The following is a 24803-nucleotide window of genomic DNA, read 5'->3' on the forward strand; positions in this document are numbered from 1 at the left end:
TCCGCGAGACCCGGCAGCCGGCCCCTGGCCCCGCCCAAAGCCGCCGCACTGCCGCGGACCCAGGTGCTCTCCGCACTGCGCGAACGCAAATGGCTCCACCTGAGGCACAAGCGGTTGCCTTCTTAGACGTAGAATGGGCGGGGAACTGGTACCTGGAAGACCACGAAGGATCGGCCGTGTCCATCAAGCATCTAGCCCGCTGCTTCGGGTTGGACGGAAACTGGGGCAGGACCGGCAGGCTGGCTACCCAAGGACGATAACTACTGTAGGAGGCGTTGCTGTTCTTTAGTATATATCGCATAATATATGAATTTGTGTCCACTGACCGGCTAAAAGCCTAGGCTCTTTAGTCTGGCCTTCAAAGCCCTTCTGGCTTCATTTTCTAATTAAAGCCTCCCTTTAGTCCACCGGCGAGGTCTTAATTCCGCCATCAACGCTGAGCTCCCCGATCATGGCCTGCTCCATTCGCTTTCTCCCCCAGTCTCTTACACTTTCACCCGCCCCACAGCCCGAGGGTCCATCTGAGTGCACGGCTGATTCTCTTTTGTATCTGAACTCGCTGAATAAACGTAAGGGGATAGTACTCAGAGGCAGCGTTTCACAACAGCTGTGGAGCTGATGAATTGCACTCTGGTTTCTCCTGTTCGTATGTGCGACCTCGGTTTCTCCATCTAAAAAATATTGTGATATTCAGGGAAACTTTCCCCCCGCCCTGGAATCATAAGGTACTCAAAAAGTATGAATTCCCTCCTCCCTCTCCAAGAAGCACTTCCTGTTTGCCAGTCTTCTGCACCTACCATTATTTTCTACTGTTTATAGCTCTTGGTGGTGGCGGTTTAGTCGCTAAGTTCGTGTCCGACTCTTGGGACACCACGGAGCCTGCCAGGCTCTGTTTCACGGGCTTCTCCAGGGAGTGGGTAGCTATTTAACTTTAATCAGCACACTCCAGGGTGGGTAATTAGCATTTGAAAGATTAATCAGAACTCTTCAAAGTTGCATGCACAAGTGCCTAAAATGCTGCTGCTGCTGCTGCTAAGTCGCTTCAGTCGTGTCCGACTCTGTGCAACCCCATAGACGGCAGCCCACCAGGATCCCCCGTCCCTGGGATTCTCCAGGCAAGAACACTGGAGTGGGTTGCCATTTCCTTCTCTAATGCTTGAAAGTGAAAAGTGAAAGTGAAGTCGCTCAGTCCTGTCCAACTCTTAGCGACCCCATGGACTGCAGCCCACCAGGCTCCTCCATCCATGGGATTTTGCAGGCAAGAGTACTGGAGTGGGTTGCCATTGCCTTCTCCGAGTGCCTACATCAGTAAGTAAATATTCACTAGAGGTATGTTAATTAGAATAAAAGATTAGAATTTTTCCTTGTGGAAATAACTGGTGGTCAGGATATGTGGCTGGCTAGACTATTGGACCACAGAAGGCAATGGCAACCCACTCCAGTACTCTTGCCTGCAAAATCCCATGGATGGAGGAGCCTGGTTGGCTGAAGTCCATGGGGTCGCTAAGAGTTGGACACGACTGGGCGACTTCACTTTCAATTTTCACTTTCATGCATTGGAGAAGGAAATGGCAACCCACTCCAGTATTCTTGCCTGGAGAATCCCAGAGGCGGCAGAGCCTGGTGGGCTTTTGTCTGTGGGGTTGCTCGGAGTCGGACCGACTGAAGCGACTTAGCAGCAGCAGCAGCAGCAGCAGCAGACTATTGGACAGGCACTTCTGTCTTTGCATAAATGTGGTATGTCTGTTGAGTCTAGCAGAGGGACACCCATCAGAGTGGCTCCTTTGGAGTCTAGACTTCTGTTTTGTACTTTGTCACAGAATATTGTCTGTGTGCTATTATTTTGTGTACCTGCTTGTTGATAAATATTTATGTAGTACTGTTCTGTCTGAGATTTGCTTACATTGTAGGACACTATCTTGGGCCGAGGGAGGAGATGAGTACCTCTCACCCATCTTCAGTTGTTGAAATCTGCCAGCATTTACTAAAAGGACCTGATGATTGTGAAGGCCAAGTGCTGCTTATATTCATTCATGATATTTCTTGCATTTATCATTTCCTATCGACTTGCACTGCCACTATCTGAGCTGAGATATTGACCCTGAATTACTTTAGTAACTTCTATGCTGGTCACCTCTCTGTCAGCCTCACCACAGCCTAACCCACCACACGGGGGCCCTGACCCCTGACAGATATACTCTGCAGACACTCTGTGTCACTTCTTGGATTAAAATCATGAGTTATACAAACTAGAAAAATTAAGCCCAAACTTCCTAATCTGGCAACTGAAGCCCTGAGGGGTATGTTCTAAGCCCCAAGCCCTCGCCTGGTGCCATTTATCTGGAAACTAGAACTAATAGGGTCAGTTCTTGGACGTCAGCCACATGGATAGCCAAACACTTGGATATGAAACAGCCACCTGGGAACTATTTCAGTGACAGAATTCAAGCTGCAGTTGCTGATGACAGTGTAATGATCCTAACTGGGACATCCATTCTTCCAACACTTGCTTCTCTGCAGGCAAGATCTGTGTGCTCCAGGCCAGGAATTTCACCAGAGGAGTTACTTCAGATTAAGAACACCTGTTGAAAATAGAATCATAGTTTTTTAAAAAAGAGGGGCAGCACCCATGGCAGGGGAAATGGATGGTCTTGCCATTTCAGTCCTGTGTAGAAAGCGGGTCACAGATGGCTCCTACATTATTTCTAAGTTCTCGTTTATTTTTCTCCTACTTCTTTCAATTCTTCAATCCTGCTCTATGGCTAAATCTCCAGTACTCTTGCCTGGAAAATCCCACGGATGGAGGAGCCTGGTGGGCTGCAGTCCATGGGGTCGCTAGGAGTTGGACACGACTGTAGCAGCAGTAGCAGCAGCAGGGCTAAATCAACTCAGGTTCTCCATAAGCAATCTTCTTGGCCTGATTCTTTTTTATTTCTATGTAATACTTTGAGATTACAGTTATTTCACCTCAAACATATAATCAAATCTTTACAAAAACACAATGATATAAATATTTTCATCACCATTTTATAGATAAAGTATCCAAGATCCAGAGAAACTACACTGTCCCAGTGCAGGGACTTAAAACTTAAACCTTGGTCTTTGGGCTTAAAGTCCCAGGCCATCGAGTACAACTTTCTACCATTCCCCTTTACAGGAAACACAGTCTCACTGTTGCTGTTCAGAGTAAGCAGGGAAAGGATTACAGTGTTTAGTCCTGGTACACTTACTATAATCATCTGAAAGATCTTTAGCCTACACACCCATATAGTCCAGATCAATTAGAGTCTCCTCTGCAGTGAGTCCCAGGTAGATTGTGTGCGGTTTAAAAGACCCTCCCTAAACTGGTCAACCACTTGTAAAAGAATGAAACTAGATCACTTTCTAACACCCCACACAAAAATAAACTCAAAATGGATTAAAGATCTAAATGTAAGATCAGAAACTATAAAACTCCTAGAGGAGAACATAGGCAAAACACTCTCAGACATAAATCACAGCAGGATCCTCTATGATCCACCCCCCAGAATTCTGGAAATAAAAGCAAAAATAAACAAATGGGATCTAATTAAAATTAAAAGCTTCTGCACAACAAAGGAAAATATAAGCAAGGTGAAAAGACAGCCTTCTGAATGGGAGAAAATAATAGCAAATGAAGCAACTGACAAACAACCAATCTCAAAAATATACAAGCAACTTACGCAGCTCAATTCCAGAAAAATAAACGACCCAATCAAAAAATGGGCCAAAGAACTAAATAGACATTTCTCCAAAGAAGACATACAGATGGCTAACAAACACATGAAAAGATGCTCAACATCACTCATTATTAGAGAAATGCAAATCAAAACCACAATGAGGTACAACTTCACACCAGTCAGAATGTCTGTGATCCAAAAATCTGCAAGCAATAAATGCTGGAGAGGGTGTGGAGAAAAGGGAACCCTCCTACACTGTTGGTGGGAATGCAAACTAGTACAGCCACTATGGAGAACAGTGTGGAGATTCCTTAAAAAATTGCAAATAGGACTACCTTATGACCCAGCAATCCCACTGCTGGGCATACACACCGAGGAAACCAGAATTGAAAGAGACACATGTACCCCAATGTTCATCGCAGCACTGTTTATAATAGCCAGGACATGGAAACAACCTAGATGTCCATCAGCAGATGAATGGATAAGAAAGCGGTGGTGCATATACACAAAGGAGTATTACTCAGCCATTAAAAAGAATTCATTTGAATCAGTTCTGATGAGATGGGTGAAACTGGAGCTGATTATACAGAGTGAAGTAAGCCAGAAAGAAAAACACCAATACAGTATACTAACACATATATATGGAATTTAGGAAGATGGCAAGGACGACCCTGTATGCAAGACAGGAAAAAAGACGCAGATGTGTATAACGGACTTTTGGACTCAGAGGGAGAGGGAGAGGGTGGGATGATTTGGGAGAATGGCATTCTAACATGTATACTATCATGTAAGAATTGAATCGCCAGTCTATGTCTGACGCAGGATACAGTAGGCTTGGGGCTGGTGCATGGGGATGACCCAGAGAGATGCTGTGGGGAGGGAGGTGGGAGGGGGGTTCATGTTTGGGAACGCATGTAAGAATTAAAGATTTTAAAATTTAAAAAATTAAAAACTAAAAAATATATATATAAAATAAAAAAAAAAAAAATAAAAGACCCTTCCTTTCACCTCCCCAGTGATTCTAACATGAAGCAAGGGTTGAGAACCACTGAGTTATTAGTTTCATTAGCGTCGTGATTCTCCAAGTGTTAGAAATGCAGATTATCAGGACCTACAGCCCCCCAGGTAAACTGAATCAGAAACCCAAAGCATAGACCCCAGATTTTCGGATTATGTATCAGAAAGCTCATGACTGACTTCATGGAAGTTTATTTCTAGAAGTAGGTGTTCCAGAGCAGATGTGCTCCTCAGTGTTAAAGTTCCGGATTCCTTCCCCCTTGTTGCCCTTCTATTCAGGGCATAGCTCCCTCCTCAGTTCAAGATGGCTGCTTAATTTCCATCTGTCACTTCTGAATTCTCATCAACAGGAAGAAGGAAGTACAAGAGACAAGAGTATTCCCCCTCACCCCTACTTTAATGACACTTCTTAGAAGCTGTATAAGATATTTCGGCTTATGTCACACTGACCAGTATTTAGCATTTATAGAGTCTGGGAAATGTGCCATGTTTTTGAGTGGCCACAACCCCATCCAAAAACCAGAGTTGTCTTTCTGAGAAATAAGGGAGAAAAAATAATAGATGACAAGAAGCAGTCTTTTCCAGAGCTTAGCTAACTTAACTAACTTTGCATCTCCTGCCTCTCCTGCATTGCAGGCAAAGTCTTTACCACTGAGCCACCAGGGAAGCCCTCTCTACTGTATCAATGATGATAGATTTTTGATCATGTGCTTGAACCACAATTTAGTGAATGTTTTCCTTAATTTTAAAAGTTGAGGATGCATTTGCTTTTTACTATTGAAAATACTATAATGGTGAGCACGTAAGCTCATTGCATTTGTGATATTATTACATTTCTAATTATTATTTTGATAGATTCCTAGATGGGTAAAAGAATATGAATGTTTTTAGGACTCTTAACTAATACTGCTGATTTTCTTGCCAGAAAGGAATCATTCTGTGTTACTGCTGCCAATGAACTACATTTTCAGCTGCAGAATATTTTGTCTTTGAAAGTTTTTTTTTTTTTTTTTGCTAATTTTCCTTTGACATTTAAAATAAGTTATTTTATTTTGGGCTGTGGTGGGTCTTCATTGCTGCATGGGCTTTCTCTCTAATTTCGACAAGCAGGGGCTACTCTAGTTCTGGTGCGTGAGCTTTTCATTGCAGTGGCTTTTCCTGTTGCAGAGGACAGGCTGTAGAGATTGCGGGCTTCAGTAGTTGTGACGCACAGTCTTAGTTGCTCTGCGACATGTGGGATCTTCCTGGATCAGGGATCAAAACTTTGTCTCCTGCATTGGCAGATAAATTCTTTACCATTGAGCCACAAAGGAAGCCACTTCTTTGACATTTTGGAAATAATGCAGGGATGGGCATCACTTGCATTTAGTACTTCCATGATGAGAGATATCCATATTTAGATAAATTGCATCTAAGCTGGCTCTGAACAGTGTGCCACAATTTCATGAACAGATTTCATTGATATGTACCACTAGATGCAACAGTGCCAGGATATGCTATTCTTCAATTTAAAATTTTTTCTTTAAAGTTTTTCTGGCTTTATATTAATGCTAATGAATTTCTTTTCTTCAGTTACATTTTCAGTCCTAAAGAGCACAGACATTTATTCCTTACAGTACCTAGTCTAGTGTAATAGTGTAGTAATGAAGCTTCAATTGATGAATCAAGCAAGGCTAAGGAGATGGTTTGACATTCTAACTCCTATTCTGTAGCTCATTCCAGTTGGCATCATTCTCCAGGTCACTGGGGTCCCTCCTACCTTGATAATATTTGTGCTTACACAAGCTCCAGATCTTTTGCTCTCTGTCAAAGTATTATCTTCTTAACTTTCAAATTCCTGACTTCCTACTTTCCAAGTAACCTGTACTCTGGTACTTTGATCTATACTCATATTTCAATGAAACTAAAAAAACATGTAAGTTCCTTTTTACAGTCAAGCCATTAGACCCTCTGGCTCAAGTCTGTTTCCTAAGCATCTTTCTACTTATAGGCAGGCTCCAGAGATTTAGCCTGCTTACTTCTCTTCTTTCCAGCAAGCATGAATTTTTACTTCTAGGCCTGCTTTGGGAAACGTGTTATCTCCTAGATTCCTAGTGAAAAGGCCTGGGGTGATTTAAAAACTATAATTGTTTCTGAATTACTTCATCTCTCCTACATGTTTCAGCATGTCTGGGCAAACTCACATCCAAACAGGGGACAGGAGTTTGAGGGAGAACTAAATTAATAATGGCCGTTGCCATGTTTGTATTCTTTTTCCTTAGAAGAAGAGAATGGGAATAGCTAAAGTGGCATTAGTTAACTGTAAGAAAGATTTGTAGGTCTAGGGTATAAATGTAAATAACTTATGGAGATCTATAATAGCCTCAAGCGGAATATGTCTCTGTGACTAGTCATTCTCCTCAATATCTGAATCTCCCCACACCAGCTCAAAGGTATATGGAAAAAATGTCATAAGGAGACTATACTGATTTACTTGGTTGTGACTGCCCCTTCAACAGGTTAGATATACATTCAATTCAAAAATGTATGTGTATTATCCTGGCTCTTTGTGAAGAGTTGTAAATAGGTCCAGAGCCAAGAAACACTTTCAGGCATTGTTTTTGTCTTTTGAGTAATGTTTCCTACTACTGGTATGGTTTACGTGGGCATTCGAACCAACAATAAGAACAAATTTATGCTTTACAGTCTTCTAATTATTGATGACAAAGTCAAGAGATGGTTCTGCAAGTCATCTGTTATTGTTCAGTGGCTCAGTCATGTCCGACTCTTTGCAATCCCATGGACTGTAGCACACCAGGTTTCCCTGTCCTTCACCATCTCCCAGAGTTTGCTCAAACTTAAGTCTGCTGAGTCAGTGATGCCATCCAACCATCTCATCCCTTCTCGTCTCCTTCTCCTGCCTTCAATTTTTCCCAGCATCAGGGTCTTTCCAATAAGCTGGCTCTTTGCATCAGGTGGCCAAAGTACTGGAGTTTCAGCTTCAGCATCAGTCCTTCCAATGAATATTCAGGGTTAATTTCTTTTAGGATTGACTGGTTTGTTCTCCATGCAGTCCAAGGGACTTTTAAGAGTCTTCTCCAGCACCGCAGTTTGAAGGCATCAATTCTTCAGTGCTCAGCCTTTTTTATTGTCCATCTCTCACATTCGTACATAACTACTGGAAAAACCATACCTTTGACTATGGACCTTTGTAGGCAGAGTAACATCTCTGATTTTTAACATGCTGTCTAGGTTTGTTATTGCTTTTCTTCCAAGGAGTGAGCATCTTTTAATTTCATGGCTTCAGTCAAAATCTGCAGTGATTTTGGAGCTCAAGAAAATAAAGTGTCACTGTTTCCATTGTTTCTCCATTTATTTGCCATGATCTTAAGTTTTTTTGAATGTTGGGTTTTAAGCCAGCTTTTTCACTTTCTTTCACCTTTATCCAGAGACTCTTAAGTTCCTCTTCACTTTCTTCTATAAAGGTGGTGTCATCTGCATATCTGAGGTAATTGATATTTCTCCCTGCAATCTTGATTCTAGCTTGTGCTTCATCCAGCCCGGCTCGCAAGGTGTACTCTGCATATAAGCTTATAGCCTAATTCTTCATATTTTCTTTTAACTTCAAAAACAGGTTTAATTTTTGGTACTGCTGATAGGCCCAATCTTAGAAATTGTTAAAATATAATGCTTCCTTGGTAGCTCAGATAGTAAAGAGTCTGCCTGCAATGCAGGAGACCCAGGTTCAGTCCCTGGGTTGGGAAAATCTCCTGGAGAAGGGACTGGAAACCCACTCCAGAATTCTTGTCTGGAGAATTCCATGGACAGAGGAGCCTGGTGGGCTACAGACCCTAGGGTTACATATAGTCAGACACTACTGAGTGACTCTCACACACAGACACACACACACAATGGAAAACAGTTACCAATATATTCAATTATTAAAGACAATCAGTGACATTAATAATAAATGTTTTATATTATTGCAAAAAGTGGAATAGCTTTCTATTAATTGAGCAAAGGTGTTATGTTTAAAAATAAAATTCACAGTTGAACACTGCTTATATAGACTCAAAATTACTACTCAGTAGTGCCATCTGTAAAAAAATTCCTATTTGAAAAATACATACTAAACTACCAAGCTCATTCTGAAACAAATCTGGGATGAAACACACATTTAAATCTGACTTTAAAATAAATTGACTCCAATTGTTATGGTTTGAATTTCTCTAAGACAATATAATTCAAGGAATTAGATCTGGTAGACAGAGTGCCTGAAGAACTATGGACAGGTTTGTGACATTGCACAGAAGACAGGGATCAAGACCATCCCCAAGAAAAAGAAATGCAAAAAAGGAAAAATGGTTGTCTGAGGAGGCCTTACAAATAGCTGTGAAAATAAGAGGCGTGAAAGGCAAAGGAGAAAAGGAAAGATATATCCATTTGAATGCAGAGTTCCAAAGAATAGCAAGGAGAGATAAGAAAGCCTTCCTCAGTGATCAATGCAAAGAAACAGAGGAAAACAGTAGAATGGGAAAGACTAGAGATCTCTTCACGAAAATTAGAGATACAAAGGGAACAATTCATGAAAAGATGGGCACAATAAAGGACAGAAATGGTATGGACCTAACAGAAGCAGAAAATATTAAGAGATGGCAAGAATACACAGAACTATGCAAAAAAGATCTTCATGACCCAGATAATCAGAATGTTGTGATCCCTCATCTAGAGCCAGACATCCCGGAATGGGAAGTCAAGTGGGCCTTAGGAAGCATCCCTACGAACAAAGCTAGTGGAGGTGATGGAATTCCAGTTGAGCTGTTTCAAGTCCTGAAAGATGATGCTGTGAAAGTGCTGCACTCAATATGCCAGCAAATTTGGAGAACTCAGCAGTGGCCACAGGACTGGAAAAGGTCAGTTTTCATTCCAATCCCTAAAAAAGGTAATGCCAAAGAATGCTCAAACTACCACACAATTGCAGTCATCTCACACACTAGTAAAGTAATGCTCAAAATTGTCTAAGCCAGGCTTCAACAGTACGTGAATTGTGAACTTGAACAAGGTGTTCAAATTGGATTTAGAAAAGGTATAGGAACCAGAGATTAAATTGCCAATATCCACTGGATCATCGAAAAAGCAAGAGAGTTGAGAAAAACATCTGCTTTATTGACTATGTCAAAGCCTTTGACTGTGTGGATCACAACAAACTGGAAAGTCCTTCAAGAGATGGGAATACCAGACCACCTGACCTGCCTCTTAAGAAATCTATATGCAGCTCAGGAAACAACAGTTAGAACTGGACATGGAAGAACAAACTGGTTCCCAATCAGGAAAGGAGTACGTCAAGGCTGTATATTGTCACCCTGCTTATCTAACTTACATGCAGATTCAGTTCAGTTCAGTTGCTCAGTCGTGTCTGACTCTTTGTGACCCCATGAATTGCAGCACGCCAGGCCTCCCTGTCGATCATCAGCTCCCGGAGTTCACTCAAACTCACGTCCATCGAGTCCGTGATGCCATCCAGCCATCTCATCCTCTGTCATCCCCTTTTCCTCCTGCCCCTAATCCCTCCAAGCATCAGAGTCTTTTCCAATGAGTCAACTCTTCGCATGAGTTGGCCAAAGTACTGGAGTTTCAGCTTTAGTATCATTCCTTCCAAAGAACACCCAGGGCTGATCTCCTTTAGAATGGACTGGTTGGATCTCCTTGCAGTCCAAGGGACTCTCAAGAGTCTTCTCCAACACCACAGTTCAAAAGCATCAATTCTTCAGCACTCAGCTTTCTTCATGAGAAATGCTGGGCTGGATGAAGCACAAACTGGAATCAAGATTGCTGGGAGAAACATCAATAACCTCAGATATGCAGATTACACCACCCTTACGGCAGAAAATGAAGAACTAAAGAGCCTCTTGATGAAAGAGGAGAGTGAAAAAATTTGGCTTAAAACTCAACATTCAGAAAACTAAGATCATGGCATCTGGTCCTATCACCTCATGTCATATAGATGGGGAAACAGTTGAAACAGCGACAGCCTATTTTTCTGGGCTCCAAAATCACTGCAGGTGGTGACAGCAGCCATGAAATTAAAAGACACTTGTTCCTTGGAAGAAAAGCTATGACCAACCTACACAGCATATTAAAAAGCAGAGACATGATTTTGCCAACAAAGGCATGTCTAATCAAAGCTATGGTTTTTCCAGTAGTCATGTATGGATGTGAGAGTTGGACTATAAAGAAAGCTGAGTGCCAAAGAATTGATGATTTTGAATTGTGGTGTAGAAGACTCTTAAAAGTCCCTTGGACAGCAAGGAGATCCAACCAGTCCATCCTAAAGGAAATCAGTCCTGAATGTTTATTGGAAGGACTGAAGCTGAAGCTGAAACTCCAGTACTGTGACCACCTGATGCGAAGAACTGGCTCATTTGAAAAGACCCTGATAAGATTGAAGGAGGGAGAAGGGGACAACAGAGAATGAGATTGTTTGATGGCATCACTGACTCAATGGACATGAGTTTGAGTGAACTCCGGGAGTTGGTGATGGACAGGGAGGCCTGGCGTCCTGCAGTCCATAGGGCTGTGAAGAGTCGGACATGACTTGAGTGACTGAACTGAAGACAAATTAGGGTTTCAGTTCAGTTCAGTTGCTCAATTGTGTCCGACTCTTTGCAGCCCCATGAATTGCAGCACGCCAGGTCTCCCTGTCCATCACCAACTCCTGGAGTTCACTCAAATTCATGTCCATTGAGTCCGTGATGCCATTAAACAATCTCATCCTCTGTTGTCCCCTTCTCCTCCTGCCCCCAATCCCTCCAAGCATCAGAGTCTTTTCCAATGAGTCAACTCTTCGCATGAGGTCGCCAAAGTACTGGAGTTTCAGTTTTAGCATCATTCCTACCAAAGAACACCCAGGACTGATCTCCTTTAGAATGGACTGGTTGGATCTCCTTGCAGTCCAAGGGACTCTCAAGAGTCTTCTCCAACACCACAGTTCAAAAGCATCAATTCTTCGGCGCTCAGATTTCTTCACAGTCCAACTCTCACAAACCTAATTACTTTTCTCCCTTGGTAACATCTGGATGTCCTTCACTAAAATGCTAGCTATTGTAGCATGGTGGTTTGTTGGGCAGTATGTAATTTGTGTATGTGTGTGAGTGCTCAGTCTCATCCGACTCTTTGCAACCACATGGGCCACCACTAATAATCTTGGGGAGCTTTGTGTTCAGTGGATCATGGATTTGAATTTTTATTGTAAACTGTTATGGACGTTCTGGTTTTGAGGAAGAATAAAATTATCATGATACCAACATTCTCTGAATAAACATTTGTATTATGCTTTTTTGGACTGGTAATTTAGAGGAATGTTTTTCACCTTTAAGTATGTTATCTGCTCAGTCGTGTCCAACTCTGCGATCCTTGGACTGTAGTTACCAGGCTCCTTTGTCCATAGAATTCTCCAGGCAAGAACACAAGATGTGTTGCCATTCCCCTCTCCAGGGGTCTTCCCAACCCAGGGATCAAACCGGATCTCCTGCACTGCAGGCTGAGTCTTTACCATCTGAGTTATTTGCTAATAATTTCCAACACCAAGGACCCAAATCTTGTCTACATTTCTCTTACGTAGTATGTAAACTCTTGAAGAGGAATACCATTGCAGCCCTGTGATCAGAAAAGTGTGGGAAAATGGAGCAAGAGCTCAGTTCTATTTTTTTCTTGCCTTTTACAATCAGAATTTTAGTTTGCACTTTTCTAGAGGGATGAACAACATATCTCTCTTATCTACAATATGTTTGTGATTTGCTAAACAGTTTTTGTCTTGTTTTACAACTTTTTTTTTAACCTTTTCAATTTTTATGAAGCAAATTAATGGAGTTAAGCAGGGGCAAAGGTATAGGAGCAGTAGGCAATCATTCCTAGATACTGATATTAACTCCATGTAGAATGCTTGTCATCGTCATTAGATCATGTTCCATGAAATTAGGGGCCTGTGAACATACCACGCCCTGCTATTTCCCCAGCATGTACATGGCAGAATTCAAATGTTTCTTCCATGAATAAAGAATTCCTTCACATCGTGAGAAAACCATCTGCTGCCCTAAAATAACTGATATACTTAGGTAATTTATCTCGGATGTAATTTTCAAAGAAAGTAGGATATGATATAGTTGACAAATAATGAACAAGAATTTATGTTGTTGGTTGTCCTTGCTCGTTGGTAAATAGTATGACAATAGGGAGGTCACTTTAGCTCTCTGAATCTCAGTGAATTAATTTATGAAATTAAGGGACTGGACTAGATGAAACCAGCTAGAAAATTCTAAGTCATTTAAGTTTCAAATTGCTCCCTAATTCTGAAATCACTTAGTGAGATTAGGTCAAGACCACAAAACTTTCAATTTGTAAATAACAGACAATGAATATTAGAAAATTTAAAATTTTTAATAAATGTGCTTTGTTCACAAAATGTGAAAAAATACAACAAACACAAACATACATTTTCAGGTAAGCCACCTCCCACCACTTGGCAACTACCATATAAACCACTTGATCTAGTCATAATCCTGAAGAAACCAAGCAAATGATCATTTGTTTTTGAAACATCAAATTGTTTTGGAGAATACTGTTGTGAATGTGACAGGAGGCCCTTTAACTTTATATCCAAATGAAATAATTTTCAAGAGTACCCATACAGTATTAGAAGGCTCTATGGACTTCTCTTGTCATTATGTAGAGAATCTGGCTCCAAGCCACAGGAATGCTTACACTTTAACATTTATATGTTAAATTGGCTTTGGTGGATATTAATACATATTAGTTTAAATTCTGCGCCAACCTAATTCTGAAGATGAATTTACAGTAACAAATGAGATTTATATATCCAAATGAACTTATACTAAATCAGAGTATAGGTTTTTATAAAGAGATATTTCTTTAAAGTACTATTTAAAATACACCATGCACACTTTGGAGCATAAGCAGAATCAACATCTGTAAACAATCAGAAGATTTTATAGCACCAACATTTTAGCTGTAACACAAAGGCTAAATCCAAGGTCAAATACTTATACCAGTCTCTCAAAAGTACGGTTTTACCTTCAAACCACTTTTGTTTCGTATGTTGTTTTCTTTGCCCTTAAAATGGCATTTAGCCCAATCACAGAAAATGACTGTATGCTAAAAGGGGTACTACCAACACACATTTCTATGTTACCCTGAACACAGTACTTTTTTTTTCCCCTCCTTCTTTTGGGTGAGCTACAAGATTTGACCTGTAGTACTTAACTGGAAAGAAAGTCCTAATTTTTCTTTATAATTAAGTAATCTCAGTTATTGAAAGTAAATGCAAAACTTCAAGTTACTTCTGGCACATTTGAGCAACCAATATTTATTGCATTTACTCAACTGACTTATAGGTTAATTACAATCTTGTTACTTCCATTAATTTAGAATTTGAAATTTAATTTGAAATACTGGGTACACACACTCAGCCATTTATATCTTACAGGGTAAATTTTGTATTTCTAAATAAAGTTTGACATTCAAAGTTAACTACAGCAATTCACAATAAGCACAAAAACACTTTTACCAGAGTAAAGAAGTGCAGTTTATGAATTTAGGATCAACTACTGAAAATGCAAGTTTCCTTTAAAAACACACACACATAACATTAACCATGAAATCTGAAACTGTGATATTTCAGTGCAAAAACCTCAGTATGAGGTAATTTTAATGTAATAACCACTTGAAAAAAAAAATCCACACAGTGGCACTCTTAAAAATGATAGTTTACATGACAATTGCTGGCTGACAAGACAATGTGGACTAAATGTTCTTAGCCATTTAAACATTTAAACTGATCTTGTCTTGTTGGACATATATTTCTCCTTAATCATTTGCTTCTGATTCAGAAACACAGAAAGGCATTTATCAATGTGGAAAGGGAAAATTCCCACAGCCAACTAATGTTTATATATTCAAAGACAAATTTCTGCTAGGGCTTTAGATAGAAACTAGAATACCAAAAGGTCAAAACCATTTTATGAGATTACCAGCAGAGGGTTAATTTAAAATTTTTCTATATAGTTTCCAGACTTGTAGTGCAGCACCTCCTTAACGGAAAGGTGAGGACCCTATTAAGGTTGGTCTAGGTAGAACATAAGCTCTCTTACAAGTGCAAACCCTTTCACAAAGGTGAGTTAGGTCAGTATCGAGTATTATATTGTTCCTTGCTTAAATAGAAAATTTTGTAATGAAACCTAAATTTAAAAAAGTAAAAGTGAATTCTCACAGTTAAATATACTTACCACCAATGCGCAAATCAACAAGAAGGATATGGAAACTCTATTTTGGCAATGGTGTTTACTGTACTGTGCTAATCAAATTAGAATACATACGTTAGGGGAAATAGATCCCCAATGTCTGATGTTGCCAAATGAACAAGAAAGAAAAAGAATCATCATCAATTCCAAAAGGTCTAGGGAATGCTGAATCATCAAAGCCAAAATGGCTTTCTATAACAGGTAACAATTTAGTTAGAAAAAAAGAATAAGATAAGTGCATCACAAAACTACTAAACCAATCTATCTCTGTCACATTTAACTTGTGAGTCATCAAAGTGCAATCTACAGCTTTCTACATACATATTTTAGTTTCTCATTGCAATGGTTTAAGTCAACACTGAGAGGATGAAAATAAAAATACATAGCAAATTATGCTTCATTTTTCACAATAGCACTAAAGAGAAAAAGGTACCTTTCTATAATATCTTAGTGCTAAATGCTAAGTAACAGTGGTTTCTGCTAGGACAGGAGTCACTCTGCATGAAACATTAAGCTTTCTCTATAAGAATAAATTTTAAAATCCAGAAGTAGAAAAAAATAGCAAACTCTGTAAACCTTTGCATTTCCTCTATGCAAACCAGGTTTTAAGTACTGAGTTCATGTTAGTATTTCTGATTAGTGTAAGCAATTAAGTTTAGGAATCTGGACTGAAAGGGTCTTTTGCTTTTATATTAACTTAAAAGTAATATGGGGTCTTCTAGCTCATAGAAAGGAATAGAGCTGGCTTGACTTTCTCCAGAATCTGAGTCATATGGAGCATCAGGGAGCTCTGTGAAACCATATGCTAGTTGTTCATCTTCTACATCTGATCGAACGTAGCAGGAAGGGTTAGAATATTCCTCATCTTCTATACTGTTGAAATCTTGAGGAATATATAACATCCCTGGGTAGTTCCTACTAACCAAGTCACTTGTGGTTTTTAGGGAGGTTTTTCTAAATGCCATCAGATGCATATGTGAAAATTTTGAATACTTGAAACGTTTAAAGCCCAGGGACTCTATAGCAATCTTCCAGCTTTTCATCATCATAGCATGACGGTTCTGATGGGAGGAATCAGGTGTGATGATAAGCAATAAACCATTTAACACTAACAGTTCATGGGCTTTCTTGCAGCAAATCCATCGCTGGTAAGGTGATGGAAAATAAGAAAGAAGAAGAGAGAAAACAACCACATGGAAAAGTTCTCCAGGAAGAGAATCAATAGGGTTTTTCAGCTGCTTCAAAAAGGCATCTATAGCATCTTGTGCAAGCTGGAGTGGTTGCTGAAGCTGCAAGTTCAAGAAGTCACATTTATATACACTCTGCAAAAAGAAAAAAACAAGGCATATTGAGAATTTTAAGATTACTTGCATCGAACTACACAAATTTTAAACCAAACTATTTCACAGCATTTCTATATAATTCAAGCTTTAAGTATGTACCTTTCACGTCTAAATTATTCCACTTACACAGTTATTCAACCAAAACTTTTATTCAGAAAAATCTCAGAGAAATTAAGCCTAGAGAATTTCTAGTCATCATTTAAAAAAATGAATTTCTGAGAAACAGTTAAAAATACTTTTAAAATAAATATATTTTTAAAATATTAAGGCTTTGTTTGAAATTTAACTTGGGTAAGAACTTACAGGGATGATTTATTTCTATACTTAGCCATACTTATATTCACTTAAACATTTATAGTTACCTAAAACAGGCTAGTATAAAAATAACTTTAAACAAAAAATACTATGAAATGAAGATGAACCAAAGAAGTCAGAGGACAATGAAAGTGGATTTATAAATTCGTAAAAAAGCAAAATACTAAATCTTTTTAAAGTCATGTAAAGCACCTTTTCAATCCTTAACTTTAACCATCTCAAAGTAGTTTTAATAATATATCTATTGAAATAAACTACACATTAAATTTAACTGAGTCAAGTGACCGTGAAGTACACTACAAGAAACAGCACTGCATCATTCGCTGAATATTAAAATTGTATGAAAATAATCCAGAATAAGAATGCAGTTTTAAAATTAGATAAAAGTAGCTATCCTTATATAAAACAATAGTTAATTATCAAAGATATGAGCTAATACCTTAGTCCCTTGTTAGTGTATAGACAAGCTGGTCACATTAGCATCTGGACTATCTATCAAGAAAAGCAATACATAAAGTTCTATTATATGGAAAAAGATTGTTTTTCTTCTTTTGTTTCTTTTGGAGGGGAGACTGGGATAGCTTTATTGAAGTATAATTGACGTACAACCTGAAGTAATAACCAACACATTTAAAGTGTACGTTTTTAATAAGTTTTAATGTTTATACACTTTTGAAACCACTACTGTAATCAATTAAGAACAGATCCAACACTCTCTAAAGTTTTCTTGTGCCCCTTACATAGCCCTTCCTTTTATCGTCCCTGTTCTTTCTTGTCACTAGGCAATCACTGATGTGATTTCTATCACTATAGATCAAGTGTATATTTTCTAGAATTTAACATAAGTGGAATAGCATAGAATAATGTACTCTTATTTTGCCTGGCTTCCTTCATACAGCACAATTATTTTGAGATTCATTCTTTTTTTTTCATGTATTGATAATTTATTCCTTTTCAATAGCTGAGGTATGATACTATATAAAAGATATACCATGGTTTGTTTTTCCATATACCTTTCATAGATAACTTAGTTGTTTCTAATTTTTGGCAGTAACAACTAGAGCTGCTATGAGCATTCCTGTCTTTGAACAGACATGTTTCAATTGTCCTGGCAAATATCGAGGAAAGTAGTGGCTGGATCATATAGCATGTGCACGTTTAACATTTAAAGAAACTCCAGAGCTATTTTCAAAAGTGGTTACACTGAATTTTACATTTCTACCAGAAGTTTATGGGAGTTCCAGTTTCTCCACCTCCTCCTCAACACTTGGAATGGCCAGCCTTTTAAATTTTAATCATAGTCATAGGTGTGTAGTAGTATACTGAGGTTTGAATTTGGCTCTTCCTAATAAGTAGTGATGTTTACCTGGGTATCTACTTTGGTGAAGTATCTGTTCAACCTTTTGCATGCTGAAAAATAACTAGATTGTTAAAAACCTATTTTCTTGTTGAATTTTGAGAGTTCTTTATTATAGATCCAAGTTCGTAATCAGATATATTGTTTGAAAATATTTCTCTCCAGATTATGTCCCTTCATTCTCTTAATGATGTCTTTTTTTTATTGTAGTATTGTTGACTTACAATATTTTATTATTAATAGTTTCAGGTGTTTAGCATAGTGATTCAGTGTTTTTATAGATTATATATCCCATTAAAAGTTACTACAAAATAATAGTTATATTCCAGAGTGTTGTATAATATAGTCTTGTTGCTTATCAATTTTATATATACTAGTTTATACTTCTTCATCATATACTCCTATCTTGCCCTTGTTCCCTTCCCTCTTCCCCACTGGTAACCACAAGTTTGTTTTCTATATCTGTGAGTTTGTCTCTGCTTTACTATATACATTCATTTATCTTTTAGATTCTATATATAAGTGATAACATATAATATTTGCCTTTCTCTGTCCACTGCTTCACTTAATCTGATAATTTCTAGGTCTATCCATGTTGCTACAAATGGCATTATTTTATTCTTTGTTATGGCTAAGAAATATTCCCATTGTGCATATATATCACATCTTCTTTATCCATTCATCTTGTTGCTGGACACTTAGGTTGCTTCCATATCTTTGCAATTGTAAATAATACTGTTATGAACATTGGGGTGCATGTATGTTTTCTAATTGGAGTTTTCTCCAAATACATGCCCAAGAGTGGGACTGCAGGATCATATGGTAATTCTAGTCTTAGTTTTTTAAGGAACCTCCAACAGAGAGTAGGTGGGTTCCCTTTTTTTTCACACCCTCTCCAGCATTTATTTCTTGTAGACTTTTTAATAATGGCCATTCTGACTGGTGGGAGGTGATACCTCACTGTAGTTTTGATTTGCATTTCTCTAACAATTAGTGATACTGAGCATCTTTTCATGTGCTTGTTGGCCATCAGTATGTCTTCTTTGGAACAATGTCTCTTTAGGTCTTCTGCTCATTTTCTGATTGGGTTTTTAAAAATATATATAAAGTTGCATGAACTGTTTGTGTATTTTAGAAATTAATCCCTTATCAGTAGAATTGTTTCCATACATTTTCTCCCAGTCAGTAGGTTCTATTTGGTTTCACTTATGGTTTCCTTTGCTGTGCAGAAGCTTTTAAGCTTAATTAGCTCCCATTTGTTTACTTTTGTTTCTATTTCCATTATTCAAGGAGACAGATTAAAAAAATATTGTTGTGATTTATGTCAGAGAGTGTTCGGCCTATGTTTTTCTCTAGGAGTTTTATAATATCTGGTCTTATATTTAGGTCTTTAATCCATGTTGAGTAGATTTTGTATAGATGTTAAAGACATTGAGCATTTTTTTGAACATTAAACCAGTCTTACACTCCTGGAATATATCAAACTTTGCCATAATGTATTATCCTTTTTGAAATATTGTTGGGTTCAATATGCTAAAATTTTGTGGAGAACTTTTGTGTTTATGTTCATGATGGATATGACCTATAGATTTTTGTTGTTTTGTAATGTCTCTGGTTTTGTTATTGGGGTAACTCAGCAGTGGCCACAGGACTGGAAAAGGTCAGTTTTCATTCCAATCCCAAAGAAAGGCAATGCCAAAGAATGCTCAAACTACTGCACAATTGCACTCATCTCACACACTAGTAAAGTAATGCTCAAAATTCTCCAAGCCAGGCTGCAGCAATATGTGAACCGTGAACTTCCTGATGTTCAACCTGGTTTTAGAAAAGGCAGAGGAACCAGAGATCAAATTGCCAACATCCGCTGGATCATGGAAAAAGCAAGAGAGTTCCAGAAAAACATCTATTTCTGCTTTATTGACTATGCCAAAGCCTTTGACTGTGTGGATCATAATAAACTGTGGAAAATTCTCAAAGAGATGGGAATACCAGATCACCTGACATGCTTCTTGAGAAATCTGTATGCAGGTCAGGAAGCAACAGTTAGAACTGGACATGGAACAACAGACTGGTTCCAAATAGGAAAAGGAGTGCGTCAAGGCTGTATATTGTCACCCTGCTTATTTAACTTATATGCAGAGTACATCATGAGAAACGCTGGGCTGGAAGAAGCACAGGAATTAAGATTGCCGGGAGAAATATCAATAAACTCAGATATGCAGATGACACCACCCTTATGGCAGAAAGTGAAGAGGAACTAAAAAGCCTCTTGATGAAAGTGAAAGAGGAGTGAAAAAGTTGGCTTAAAGCTCAACATTCAGAAAACGAAGATCATGGCATCTGGTCCCATCACCTCATGGGAAATAGATGGGGAAACAGTGGAAACAGTGCCAGACTTTATTTTTCTGGGCTCCAAAATCATTGCAGATGGTGATTGCAGCCATGAAATTAAAAGACGCTTACTCCTTGGAAGGAAAGTTATGACCAACCTAGATAGCATATTCAAAAGCAGAGACATTACTTTGCCAACAAAGGTCTGTCTAGTCAAGGCTATGGTTTTTATATCCAGTGGTCATGTATGGATGTGAGAGTTGGACAGTGAAGAAGGCTGAGCGCCGAAGAACTGATGCTTTTGAACTGTGGTGTTGGAGAAGACTCTTGAGAGTCTCTTGGACTGCAAGGAGATCCAACCAGTCCATTCTGAAGGAGATCAGGCCTGGTGTTCTTTGGAAGGAATGATGCTAACGATGAAACTCCAGTACTTTGGCCACCTCATGCGAAGAGTTGACTCATTGGAAAAGACTCTGATGCTTGGAGGGATTGGGGGCAGGAGGAAAAGGGAACGACAGAGGATGAGATCGCTAGATGGCATCACGGACTCGATGGACGTGAGTGTGAGTGAACTCTGGGAGTTGGTGATGGACAGGGAGGCCTGGCATGCTGCCATTCATTGGGTCGCAAAGAGTCGGACACGACTGAGCGACGGAACTGAACTGAACTGAATGGCCTCACAGAATACGTTGAGAAGTGAAGTGATTTGAGCCTGGAGTCTTCTTTTTTATGCGGAAGTTTTTAACTGCCAATTAAAACTTAGTTAATACATTGTGAGCTATTAAGGTTATCTATTTCTTTATGAGTGAGCTCTGGTAGTATGTGTCTTCCAATGAATTTGTCCATTTAATTTGTGGAATTTATGGTGTAGATTTTTTTTGCAATATTTATTATCCTTTCTTTTAATATTAGTAAAATATGTAGGATGTCACATGTTTCTCTTTATGTCCTAATTGGTATGCTGAGTGATTTAATCAGTTTTATTGTTCTTCTCAAGTAGCATTTGCTTTCAATTTTTTCCCTACTATATTTCTGAAAGTTTTTTATTTCATTGATTTCTGCTATAATCTTATTTTCTTTCTTGTATTTTGGATTTAGTATGGGCTTTTTTGTTTTTGTTTCTAGTTGAAAATTGATGTCATTGCTCTGAGACATTTCTTATTTTATAATAAAGGTGTTTAGTATTATGTAATTTCCTTTAAGTACAGTATTACTTTATTTTTAAATTTATTTTTTGGCTGAGCCACATGGCATGTGGGTCAGTTCTCTGACCAGGGACTGAACCTACGCACCCTGGATTGGAATCATGGAGTCTTAACTGCTGGACTGCCAGGGGAGTCTCTCTAAGTATACTTTAGTGATTTTAGAGGCATCCTATGCATACCTATGTTTTTGATAGCTTATATTTTTATTTATCTTCATTCCAAAATATCTAATTTTCTTAGTGAGTTTTTCTTTCACTGATGTTCTAATTATTCATCAGTTATTGAAAGTTGATTAAATCTTCAACTATAATTTTATAAATGTCTGTAATTGCTACTTTATCAGTTTTTGGCTTATGTATTTTGAAGCTTTTATTAGATGCATAAATGTTAAAGACTGTTTTGTACTATTGATGAACTGATCTTTTTATCATGATGAAATAAGCATCTTTATTGCTAGTGATGTATTTTACTCTAACATCTACTTTGTTTGATTTTAATAGTGCCATTCTAAGTCTTTTGACCATCCTACTTGTGTGGGATGAAGTGCATTTCCTATAGGCAACATGTATTTGAATCCTGTTTTTTTATCCAGTCTGACAATTTCTACCTTTTAATTGGGTGGTTAAGCCATGTCTATTTAATGTGATTATTGGGAAGCTTAAGTTTAAAGGTATAATCTTGCTATTTATTTTCTATGTTTCCCATCTGTTCATTGTTTCCTTTCTTCTCTATATGCCATCTTTTGGATTAAAGAAATTTCTTTATGATCCTATTTTATCTCCTTTGCTAATTTGTTAGCTGTAACTCTTTATTTTACTAGTTGCTTTAGAATTTATAGTCTACATCTTTTACCTATCATAATATCTTACCACTTAATATGTAGTATAAAAACCTATTACTATACATATAGTATATTTTCCTTTTTCCTCTCTTGTGCTATTGTTATCATACATTTTTATATAGATTATAAACTCAATTTTACAGTTGACTCTTGAACACACACCCTGAGTTTTCACTGCACAGGTCCAATTAGACATGGGGTTATTTTTAAGAAATATAGTCAGTTCTCTGTATCTGTGGACAGAGAACCCAGGGAAGACCTGACTCTAAGGGCTTGAGCATCCAGATTTTGACATCTGTGGTGGTGGTGGGGTGTCCTGGAACCATTCCCCTGGGATGCTCAAGGCCAGCTCTATTATTAGCTTTTATCAAATTTGGAAGAATTCTGACCATTATTTTTTTTCTTTTATTCTCTTCTCCCCCTTTTTGAGGGAACTCCAATTGTGCTTATATCTGGCCACTTGAAATTGACTCAGTTTGCTGATGCTCTTCCATTAAAAAAAAAATGTCTGTTTACTTTTGGGTAGTTTCAATTGTTATGTCCTCAGTTTAACTTCTCTAATATCTAATGTACTATTAGTCCCATTTAGTACATGTTTCATATCATACACCATAGTATCCATCTTCAGAAGTTATATTGGCTATTTTTAATTATCTCTCATGGCTCTACTTTTTATACATATAGAATATAGTTATAACATTCCCATCTTAATGTCCTTGTTTCCTAATTTTAACATCTGTGGCAGTTCACAGTTGCTTTCTGTTAGAAGAGTGATCTCATTGTGGGTCCTATTTTCTTGCTTCTTTACTTGGCTGATTACTTTTTTATTGGATGTCAGGTATGGTGAATTTTACTTTGCTGTGTACTGGATTACTCTGTACTGCTATAAATATTCTAACTTTGTTCTGGGATGTATTAATAGTTGAATTATCTGGAGACAGTTTGATTTTTTTGGTTCTTGTTTCCAGATTTGGGAAACATGGGACTAGAGCAGCCTTCAGTCGAAGGTTAATTATTCTCCACTACTGAGGCAATTATTAATTATTCTCCACTACTGGGCATCCCTTGTAGCTCAGTTGGTAAAGAATCTGCCTGCAATGCAGGAGACCTGGGTTCGATTCCTGGGTCAGGGAAGACCCCCTGGAGAAGGAAATGGCAACCCACTCCAGTATTCTTGCCTGGAGAATCCCATGGACAGGCTACAGTCCATGGGGTTGCAAGAGTCGGACACGACTAAACCGCCACCACCACTGAGGTAAGGCAGTTTTGTGTACTCTACCCAAGACACTGTGATTCTTGAGGTTTTCAGTGTGGCTAGGGGGAACAGGTACTGCTTTCCAGCCTGTGTGAGTGCACCAGACGATATAACTCTTAGACCTTTGAAGTGGTACACCCTCCAGGTTCATATAGTTTTCTCACAGAAATGTGCTGGTAAGTACTCAGTTGAGTACACAAGAATAATACTTTGCAGACCTCTGGAATTTTCTCTTTGTGGAGCTCTCACATCTTTGGTACTTTGTCCATGAACCCTAGCTGTCTTGATATCCCACGCCTTTCACCTCTGCCTCCATAATTCAGGGTTACCAGCTGTGCTCTGCTTGGGATCCACTGTTTGTGCCACATACTGGAAACTCTCTGAAGGCTACGTGCTGGTAAAACTGTATGCCTCATTTGTTTTTCCATCTCTTGGGGATCACTGTCCTTCATTACCTGATGTACAGTCTCTTGTATATTATTCTGAATATTTTGTCAACATGTTAGTTGCTGCAGGCAGGAGGAAAGAGGATCAGACTGGTCCCTGTCACTGCATCTTGCTTGGAAGTATAAGTCCCTTCCTTTTGTTTTAAAATTAGTTATAGGGTTCTGGGAACTATAAAAGTCTGATTCTACTACTAAACTTATGTTCTTCTGCCTTCCTTAATGGCTTTGCAGTTGAAAATTTATAGCCCTATCTATAAACAATTTAATATTTTAAGAATAATATTTAAGCTTGAGGTCTAGATTAAATGGTTATCATGTCTTAGCAGTCACTGAAGGATATCTCTAATGTGTGTCTTGAGGAAGGAAGGGGAGAGAATCCATGTGCAAATCCACCTGCACTTTAAACTATAACTCTGGGACTTCCTCTGTGGTCCAGTGGCCAAGATTCTGTGCTCCCAAAACAGGGGGCCCAGGGAACTAGATCCTGTGTGCCACAACTAAGACCTGGCATAGCCAAATAAATAAGTAAATATTTAAAAGAAAATAAAATAAGACTATAGCTTCTGATGGCACAGGAATTCTCTGCAAAGTATTTGTCTACCTTTATAAAGCAGAGATAATAGTAAAGCTTTCTAGCATTTTCTTGTCAATGTTAGTCATAAAGATTTTCAAGCTCATTAAAATTAAAGAATAAATTCAT

General features: G+C 38.4%; 1 protein-coding gene across 2 annotated transcripts in view; it reads right to left on the reverse strand.

Annotated features, from left to right (window-relative positions):
* BMT2 (base methyltransferase of 25S rRNA 2 homolog) overlaps nt 13110–24803 on the reverse strand; it is an 83183-nt gene continuing 71489 nt past the window's right edge. For both annotated transcript variants that reach the window (XM_018047178.1, XM_018047179.1), the window contains one exon: nt 13110–16332. In XM_018047178.1, coding sequence (XP_017902667.1) covers nt 15703–16332 — 630 coding nt within the window. In that variant the 3' untranslated portion in view covers nt 13110–15702. The remainder of the gene's footprint in view (nt 16333–24803) is intronic.

This window comes from Capra hircus, chromosome 4, assembly GCF_001704415.2.
Source record: "Capra hircus breed San Clemente chromosome 4, ASM170441v1, whole genome shotgun sequence".
Taxonomy (NCBI): domain Eukaryota; kingdom Metazoa; phylum Chordata; class Mammalia; order Artiodactyla; family Bovidae; genus Capra; species Capra hircus.